Source organism: Henckelia pumila, chromosome 4 (assembly GCF_033568475.1).
Source record: "Henckelia pumila isolate YLH828 chromosome 4, ASM3356847v2, whole genome shotgun sequence".
In the NCBI taxonomy this organism is placed as follows: domain Eukaryota; kingdom Viridiplantae; phylum Streptophyta; class Magnoliopsida; order Lamiales; family Gesneriaceae; genus Henckelia; species Henckelia pumila.
Genome location: NC_133123.1, coordinates 201,435,369 through 201,446,014, shown reverse-complemented (window position 1 = coordinate 201,446,014; position 10,646 = coordinate 201,435,369). Strand labels below are relative to the sequence as shown.

At 32.9% G+C, this 10,646-nt stretch overlaps 1 protein-coding gene across 2 annotated transcripts; it reads right to left on the bottom strand.

Moving 5' to 3' along the window:
• Positions 1-6,514: 6,514 nt before the first annotated feature.
• LOC140864020 (protein IQ-DOMAIN 2-like) lies at positions 6,515-10,081 on the bottom strand. Of its 2 annotated transcripts, none has more exons than XM_073267896.1 (6): positions 9,856-10,081; positions 8,778-8,880; positions 8,363-8,683; positions 7,994-8,215; positions 7,684-7,803; positions 6,515-7,323 (listed from the first exon to the last, which is right to left on the bottom strand). In XM_073267896.1, exons 2-6 carry the CDS (start codon positions 8,850-8,852, stop codon positions 6,628-6,630), a joined length of 1,434 nt encoding a protein of 477 aa, XP_073123997.1. In that variant the 5' UTR covers positions 8,853-8,880; positions 9,856-10,081; the 3' UTR covers positions 6,515-6,627. The 2 variants fall into 2 exon arrangements, with proteins under 2 accessions (XP_073123997.1, XP_073123998.1); XM_073267897.1 differs by having other exon boundaries at positions 8,778-8,865.
• Positions 10,082-10,646: the final 565 nt, after the last annotated feature.

The window sequence follows — 10,646 nt, the reverse complement described above, 5'->3', positions numbered from 1 at the left end:
CATTCATTCATGAAAAATATTTTTACAAGAGTTTAATAAATAAAATGTTTTAAAATAAATATATGTTTTTATAATTATTTTATGGAAACGTTTGTTAAGTTTAAAGGTTGTTTAGACAATTATTTTATATAAAAAAACATTTTAATTTTCATTCAATCCGTGCTTTTAATTCTAAAATCATCAACAACACTTTTTAATTATTTTTAAAATACTATTCTTGAAACATACGTTTTTAAAAAATATTTTCCAAAAACTCGTAACTGTAATATTTTTAGGTTGGTTTTAGCTTTTAAATTCTTTAGTAAAAATTAAAAATCATTTGTCCTTATATGTAAGTGTAACATGGAAAAAAAATACCAAGGACGAAAATGTCTATATAAATAATGGACTACCAAATACCAATGATAGGATACATAAGATGACCCCCTTGAAAAAGATAGATTTATAAGCTTTTATATCTTTTTTGGCAACTATAATAACTAATATATTATTGTGAAAAAGTAAAAATTTATGGTAAAAAATAAATACTCCAAAACTCAAAATATATCAAACTCTACACTTTATAATATTTTTCTCTTAACTCAATTGTATTTTTCATCACAAATGAAAACCTATTTATAGATCCACATTTGAGATTAGTCCAAAAATTAATACATCATCATCTACATCATCACACACTAATTTTTCACATTTTACAATTCAATATTCAACATTCAACATTCAATATTTAATATTCAACATAATAATAATAATATATTTTTCAACACTCCCTCTTGTGATGATGATCGTGATATGATAATTGTCTTCATTACGTGTTTTATACTGCCTCATTAAAAACCTTACTAGGAAAAACCCAGTGGGATAAAAATCATAGTAAGAAAAAAAGAGTGCAGCCACGCAAACTCCCCCTCATGTTAATATGAGTGATTTTTCACATATTTCGTAGATTGCGCATCCTAATATTATATATATGCTTTCTGAATATTGACGTAGGAAGTGTCTTTGTAAAGAGATCTGATGAGTTCTCACTTGATTGAATGTAACAGATATCAATATATTTATTCTTCTCAAGCTCTTGAGTGTAGGCAAAGAATTTTGGGAAATATGTTTGGTTTTGTCACTTTTGATGTATCCTTCTTTCATTTGAGCAATACATGCAATATTATCTTCATACAGCGTCACAGGCTTCTTGTCTACTGATAATCCACAAGAAATTTGGATATTTTGTGTCATTGATTTTAGCCAAACACATTCACGGCTTGCTTCATATAGCGCAATAATCTCAGCGTGATTTGATGAAGTTGTTACGAGTGTTTGTTTCTGTGAACACCAAGAAATTGTGGTGCCTCCACGAGTAAATACATATCCAGTTTGGAAACGTGCTTTATGTGGATCAGATAAATATCCAGCATCGGCATAACCAATGATACTTTGATTGGTGTCTTTTGAGTACAAAAGTCCCAAATCTAACGTTCCTCGTAGATAACGGAATTTATGTTTAATTTCGTTCCAGTGCCTCTTTGTTGGATATGAACTGAATCTTGCCAAAAAATTTACAGCAAAATATATATCAGGTCTAGTGCAATTTGCAAGATACATAAGGGCACCAATGACACTTAGATATGGTACTTCTGGACCAAGAATAACTTCATCATCTTCACATGGACGAAATGGATCCTTTTCTATGTTTAATAATCTTACAACCATTGGAGTACTTAATGGATTTGATTTATCCATATTAAAACGTTTAAGGATCTTTTCTGTATAATTTACCTGGTGAACAAAAATTCCACATTCTTTTTGTTCGATTTGCAAACCCAGACAGTACTTGGTTTTTCCAAGATCCTTCATTTTGAATTCTTCCTTCAAGTACATCATAACTTCTTGAATTTCTTTATTCGTTCCAATGATATTTAAATCATCAACATATACAGCAATAATTACACATCCGGATGTTGTTTTCTTGATGAAAACACAAGGGCATATTGGATCATTTACATATCTTTTTTTCATCAAGTGCTCACTTAGCCGATTATACCACATTCGACCGGATTGCTTCAATCCATATAATGATCTTTGCAATTTTACAGAATGAAATTCTCTGGGTTTTGAACTTTGTGCTTCAGACATCTTAAATCCTTCAGGGATTTTCATGTATATATCACTATCAAGTGATCTGTATAAGTAAGCTGTAACAACATCCATAAGATACATTTCCAAATTTTCAGACACGGCCAAATTAATCAAATATCGAAACGTAATTTCATCCATAACAGGAGAATACGTTTCTTCATAATCAATTCCAGGCCTTTGAGAAAAACCTTGTGCAACAAGTCTAGCTTTATATCTTGCTATTTCATTTTTCTCATTTCTCTTTCGAATAAAAACTCATTTGTATCCAACAGATTTTACACCTTTAGGTGTGAGGACTATAGGTCCAAAAACATTACGTTTATTTAGCGAATCCAATTCAACTTGGATGACATCTTTCCATTTGGCCCAATCATGACGAGTTTTACATTCACCAAAAGATTTTGGTTCATGATCCTCATTTTCATTTATGATGTCACATGCCACATTATAAGAAAATATCTCATCAATATCTTCTATATCTTTTCGATTCCATATTTTTCCAGTATTAATATAATTGATAGAGATTTCACGATTCTCGTCAGTTTGTGGTTCTGACAGAATATTTTTATCATCAGGTGTTTCTTCTGGAACACCATTTTTTATTTTATGATCATCGTGTTTCTCTATGCCTTTTCTTTTCCGAGGATTTTTATCCTTAGATCCGACTGGCCTTCCATGCTTCAAGCGTTTTATGACATCATGAGTGTCTTCAATTTGTTTCTTTGGAATTTCAATTCGAGCAGGGGCATTTACAATATGTATATATGATTTTGTTACCCCTTTTGTGTCTACAAATGCATCTGGCATTTGATTTGCAATTCTTTGCAAGTACACAATTTGTTGTACATTTTTTCACATTGTTTGGTCCTTGGATCCAAATGTAACAATGATGGTACATACCATGTGATTTCTTTTTCGATGTGTTTCTTTTCTCCTCTTAACATTGGGAAGATTTCTTCATTAAAATGACAATCAGCAAAGCGTGCTGTAAACACATCGCCTGTCTGAGGCTCAAGATATCGAATGATTGATGGACTATCATAACCGATATAAATACCGATTTTTCTTTGAGGACCCATTTTTTATCGTTGAGGTGGTGCAATAGGCACATACACCATACTTCCAAAAATTCTCAGATGAGAAATATTTGGTTATTTACCAAATGCAAGCTGCAATGGGGAGAATTTATGATATGCACTTGGTCTGATGCGAATTAATGTCGCAGCATGTAAAATTGCATGTTCCCATATAGAAATAGGAAGTTTTGTTCTCATAATCATTGGTCTAGCAATCAGTTGTAGACGTTTAATCAATGATTCAGCTAATCCATTATGTGTATAAACATGAGCAACATGATTTTCAATAGTAATTCCCATTGACATACAATAGTCATTGAAAGTTTGGGAAGTAAATTCTCCAGCATTATCAAGTCTTATTTTCTTGATTGTATAATCGGGAAATTGATTCCGCAATTTTATTATTTGAGCCATTAATCTTGCAAATGCCACATTTCGAGTTGACAATAAGCATACATGTGACCATCTGCTAGAGGCATCTATCAATACCATAAAATATCGAAATAGTCAACATGGTGGATGAATTGGCCCACAAATATCACCCTGAATACGTTCAAGAAATATGAGTGATTCTGTTTGGATTTTAGCTGGCGATGGTCTTTAAATAAGTTTTCCAAGAGAACACGTTTTACATTGAAACTTATTATTTTGAAAGATCTTCTGGTCTTTCAATGGATGACCATGTGTATTTTCAATAATTCTTCGCATCATTATTGAACCAGGATATCCCAATCGATCATGCCAATTGGTTAATATTGAAGAACTATTAACCACCATATTTGATTCGATTAGCCTTATATGTGTATAATGCAATCTAGTAGGAAGCATTGATAATTTTTCAACCACATATTTCTTTCCTGATTTATATGTGGTAAGACACATATATTTCTGATTTCCATCAGTTATCGTCTCAGTATCATACCCATGAGAGTATATGTCATTAAAACTCAACAAATTTCTTTTTGATTCTGGTGAATATAAAACATCATTTATCAAAAAATTTGTACCATTAGGTAACAAAAAATGTGCTTTTCCACAACCTTCAATCAACTCTACAGGACCTGATATTGTATTCACCATTGTTTTTGTTGGTTTTAATTCCAAGAAATATCTTTTATCTCGGAGAATAGTGTGCGTTGTACCACTATCGGGTATGCAAACTTCCATGGGATTATTTCCATGTTTGCTCATAGAATTTTCCATATCAAACTTCACAAAAATGCAATAAAGAAAAATTAAGTACAATACAAATGCAAAATATAACATGCTTTATAATACAAGAATGCATGAAAAATACAAATTTGTTACAATCTAGTGCCACCTATCTTTTAATCAATGTCTTCGAAATCATTCAAAAAATCTGCAGCATTGAAACTAGTTGAACCAATTAAATGGTCACTATTTTCAACAAGATTGGTCTCTTTTTTTTTTTCCCCCCTTTATCGATACTTTAAAGAGCTTACATAAGTGCTCAGGGGTATGTGACCAATGTCTTGGAGTGACACATTTATAACAAACACTCTCATATATTTTTGAGTGATTTTTATTTTCACTCATATTTTTATGCTGCCTTTTTGGGTGGTTTGTGACGTTCTTTTGAGATTAGTTATTGAAGTAACTATCTCGATTATTTTCATATCCACGACCGTAATCACGACCGCGATCATTTCTACGTACACGTTCATGACCACATCCTCGACCTCGACCTCGACCCAAATCTAGTTTATGCCTTTGATTTTGGTTTTTATTTTTACTTACGACATTTGCTTCTGGAAATGCCGTAGATACATTGGGTCGGGATTTATGATTTCTCATTAACAATTCTTTGTTCAATTCTAGTAATATCGAGAGCAACGAATTTAAGCTTTGCCAAATTTGACATGGTGGTACTAGAAAAATAACAATGCATTTTATTAGTTAATTTTCATTAATATGACAATACAAAATAATGGAAGAACGAAGATTACAAGTGCGTGTACAAATAGAGAAAAAGTATGTGGTGGAAAATCGCTGGTGAGTACAAGACTCGTGAGCATGATGATCATAATCGTTATGAAAAATAGTCTTAGAAATGCCATCATCTTCATCTTCGAAAAATCGAGGAGAAATTATTTTGAGAGAAATAGTTAATTTGGTGTGATTGAAAATGAGTTTGAGTGAACATATTTATAGGGCAAAAACTAGCTGTTTGTTACCGTTGGGGTAAGAAAAAATCGAGTATGTGTTGAATAAAAATTTGTGATAATCATGTGATTCATATAATGATAATCATAATTAAATATACGCAATAAAATATATATCATATCACGTTATTATAAGGTCAGTGTCCTAGACAACCTCTTATATATTAACATGAAATTATATATTGATATAGTTAGTATATATACATAATAAATATATATCATATCACGTTATTGTTTAAAAATCTTAGAGGCTTTTATACTTGTCGTATCCCTTATTGGGAGTGTGAGATGTCGTCTTAACATCCTCCCAAGATTTAGAACAAGTTTTTTTTAAAAAAATAATTTTTTTTTGATCATTTCTGATAATAACATGATATTATATGTTAAATATATACACAACAAATAAATAAACAATAAAATAAATATTCTTATTTTTGTTACCTTTTTCTTGTGTTTTGGAGCTTGGAAAAATATGGAGGACTTTTAGAGCTTCGTGCTGATAACGTGTTGTGAAAAAGTAAAAATTTATGGTAAAAAGTAAATACTTCAAAACTCAAAATATATCAAACTCTACACTTTATAATATTTTTCTCTCAACTCAATTGTATTTTTCATCACAAATGAAAACCTATTTATAGATTCACATTTGAGATTAGTCCAAAAATTAATACATCATCATCTACATTATCACACACTAATTTTTCACATTTTACAATTCAATATTCAACATTCAACATTCAATATTTAATATTCAACATAATAATAATAATATATTTTTCAACATATATAATATATTCGTATCAAAGTTGTAGTTGTAATGCTATATATCAAGGCCTATCAATAACATTATAATTATTATTTTAGGATTTAAATTATTATTCTCAAAACATTACAGGGAATTAACTGAATTTAATGTATTCATCCTAATAAATTGATGGTATTTATATGATTAGATATAAATCAATAAAACATTTAGTAATGACCACACAAAGCAAATGAAATTTTCACAATGATCACTCAATAATTATGTCTGTAAAATATTTCTCAACGTTAACAATATTACAAGAGTAAGAGAAGAACAAATATAAAAAATATAGAAAAAAGGGTTCACTCGACACTGAATAAAACTTTCCCAAGCCAAGCCCTCGAATGAATAAATATCAAGTGGAACATTACAAATGATATAAATTGTTAACTTCCTTTTTTCTTCTTGGCCTCCAAACTTGGACTTTACATTAATTGGCCACTTCACTCACAGCATTGACAGAAATGGTACTTGTGTCGACCTTCGGAGGCCCAGAATGCCGCCTGGGTCGGCCAGGTGATGGCGGAAATGAGAGCCGTTTCTTCACAGATCCCTTCTCTGGAGTATTTCCATTTTCCATTCCCAATGGACTTGGCAACTTGGACTTTGCCTTCGCCGAATGAGTGGATGCCATGTAACTTGGGACTGACATCGAGCTTCCCATGCTTTCATCATCTCTTACTGATGAACCAGCAATACTATGCCTCCGATTACGCTCGGATTGCAAGCTAAGAATGCTTCTTGAATCATCTTCTTGACTTAAAGCACTTCCTCTTGGGCTTGCGGGCTTCAATTTTCTTGCTGCCACCGAAGATGGAGCTGCCTTTGGAGGAGTGGGAGTTCCAGGTGACTGGTAGCTAGAAGGTGGCTTTTGGTAAACTGGTGAAGATGGATTTTCAGAAATTAGTAGGTGACGCGCAAAAGATTTTGTAATTTCTCCTTGACTAGTTCGTGGGATAGCATTTTTTGTCGATATGGAATCACTGTTATTATCCTTCTCTGTCGAACTTTGAGTTTCCAATGGCCGAGCAGCCATCCATCGTTCTAACCAGCTCCAACCCCAGTGAGGATTAGTAGGGTCCATGAAAAGTAAATTTGAAGATCTTGCCGACTTCTTCCACATTTGCTGCTCAGTTCACATGTCGACGAGTAAACAGAATTGTAAAATTTCTGATGCAATCAAACATTTACAGAAGTGTGTAATGTTTCAAATGCATTATTTATAGTGTCTTCTTCAGCTTGAAAAGGGTGTAGCAACGGGATTAGTTTATACATGACCCTGGTAAAAAAAAATTATTTATATCTCTTCAACTTTTCTCTTAATTCGTGACCTATTCATTTGTAAAAAAATGAGTGGTACTATGTTTAAGACAATGCCTAAAAACGAAGTATAAAATCGAATAGGTCATATATCAAAATCCTTGTCAAAGAAAGGTTAAATTCCTGAAGTTACACATCACGGGTGGATGGAGATAAAAGTGAGTACCTGATGAGTGTATGAATAAGCCAATGCTCTTTCTCGCCTCATAGCAGCTTCGTACTTGTGGAGCAAGCTTGCCTCTATTTGTTCTTTTGACTGTAGACTGTGATCCCATTCCTCTCCCATCTGTAGAAACATCAATAAGTACGAAGCATAACTATGATTGACACCAATTTTTCACATCATAATCGAATGGCGGCCAAGTTGAATTCTAGAATTCCACATGAACACCACCCCACCCCCAAGCTAAATAAAACGCATGATAGGAACCAGTCTTAAATACAAATTGAAAATAATATTAGTAAAATAAACCAACTTTCAAGCTCTCCAGTTCTTTAGCACGTTTCTGCAGGAGCTGTCTCTGCAGCGCTCGATTCTCTTCTAACATCCTGATCCGTCTTGATTGAATCTGAGATTGGACACGAGAAAGAGCTTGCATGCATTTCAGAGTGTTAGCTGTTTGACGCTTCACAATCGGCCCATCAACAAGTGATTTCAGTCTGACTAGTCCTCTTAGAGCTCGCAATGCCCTCCTCGCCTAATGGTTAGCAACCCCATTAAAAACTTGATTCTAACATTAACTAATTTAATAAATTTTTCAATATGGAAATAAAGCAACACCAAATTTTTTTATTCAAGATTCTACAGCAAATATGTTGTATCCCTCTGTATTATCAAACTATACCAGGTAACCACGGAATGCTGTCTGAATTCTGATTGCCGCCACTTCCTCTTTGGATTTTCCGGCGAATCTAGCCACAGCACGAGGTTGAGATATCTCAGGAGTTACTGGTGCAGCAGCTACATCCTCATCATGGGCTGCTGCAGTAACAACTGCTATATCATAAGCATGTTTTGTAGGTTCATCCTCCAACTCCGTCAGCTTCACATCTTCTAATGGCGGAAGAGGATGAGGATAAGATACTTCAACAGTCCCTGGATTTTGAGAATCCGAAACCGATGGCTTTTCTTTCCTAAACCATTTCTTCTTTGATTTATTCGCTCTCTGAATAATTAAAAACCATAATAAAAATCAATAGAGTTGCCATTTATAAACCAGCCATCATATTAGCCAATCCAATTTGTTTGAAATTAGGAACCTCAGCTTTTTTCCCTTCTGAATCAGGGCTGAGAACCTTCTTCACTGAAGAAAACCAACTTTTTTTGCTTCCCATCTTTTTATCATTCCTCAAGCACTACACGCTGCAAACAGAACAAACAAACATACTAAAAAGCTTTCAAACATCCCAAGTACATCAAGCCAGGCTAGCAGCCAGTCTCCCCCTTCATATAATTTTTTTAGTCAGGTAAGATTTGGTCCAAGGACTGTATCTGAATTTCAAATATAATCAGCAGCAGAACCAAAACTTTAGCACTAGAAATTATTCCAAGATTTCATACTTCCCAAGCAGATTCAATCGTGTCCGAATGTGAATTCACAAGCAGTGGCATCTATACTTGACAAACAGAACAAACAAACTAAAAGACAAATTATTCCAAGATTTCATACTTGGCAGACAGATTCAGCCAGGCTAGCCAAGTCAGTTGCCTAATCCATTAAATTTTTCAACACCCAAGATTCAGTCAAAGGACTACTACGTATCAAAATTGTCAATATCATTGTCAAAAAGCGACAATTGCCGGCACAACAATCAGAACGTGGAGCTTTCACAAATGTACCATATAAAATAGTGGAATTGCACTGTTAACTTCTAGTGTAACTTTAAGCATTGCTCCCAAAATTGGTCCAACGAATTGTAACTAGATGATATATAGGGAAATGAATTGTCAAAGAGCAAACATTTATCGAGGCCATAAATGTAAATATTTGAGAGGCACCGACAAAAACACATTGGCAAATCACCAAATCTAAACATCTAAATACCAAGATTTCTTCTAGTAACAAATTTCATCATGTCCAGGCGTGAATGTTCAAGCAATGCCACCTAGTCATCAACAGTTTTCAACTTTGGTTCTCCCAAACACAAACACAAACACAACAACTCACTCCAGAGCTAACAAGTGCTCAATGCGCGATAACCAAGAATCAAACAGAGAAATTTCTCCAGAAAAAAAAAAATCATTCAATACTCCTGGATACATAATGGGATTGATGAATTCCACACCAAGAAACTTCCTTTGGCATCAAAACTTAACGAAAATGAGATGGGAAATCACCTGAAACAGAAGTAGCTGCTCAGATCTCACACATTTATTGTCTCTTTCACTGGACAGTCAACAGAAGTCTGTGTTTTCCCATACAAAAATAGAAACCAAGAAAGATGGAAAAGCATATCTGAGGAATGAGAAGATCTGGGATAGACTTCTTCTTAAAGAATGACAGATTCGCTAGCTAGGCTTAGACCCGTCCCGAGTTCCTTACTCGATTTCGGTCCCGACACCGAATGTTTAGTTCGAAGATAGTAATTCTGAATAATATTTTTTTTAAAAAAATAATATGTAAATATTTTTTAAAAAAAATTATGAAAAAAATATATATTACAAATAAATTAAAATTTTTTTTTATATAACCATTAAAAAACTAAAATATTTTGTTAGTGCATTACAAATAAACTAAAACAACTACTTAATTAATAAAAAAAACATATAACTATTTATAATAATAAAAAAACAAAATAAAAATTTATAACTCAATTTTAATATTAAAAAAGATAAATATAAAAAAAATTATATGGTATATAATTATAAAAAAACATTAATATTAAAACATAAAATTTTAAAAAATTATTTTTTAATTAAAAAATATTATTATAAAAATATTATTTTTATATTCGGGCCGGGTCGGAAATCCCGTCGGAAAAAGTAGCCTATCCCGATCCCGAAATTAATCGGGTCGGAAAAAATTCCGACCACTCGGGTCGGAAAAATTTCGAGTCGGAAAACTTTCGGGACGGGATCGGGATGGGAATCGGGACGGGTCGGGATTTATATATATATATATATATATA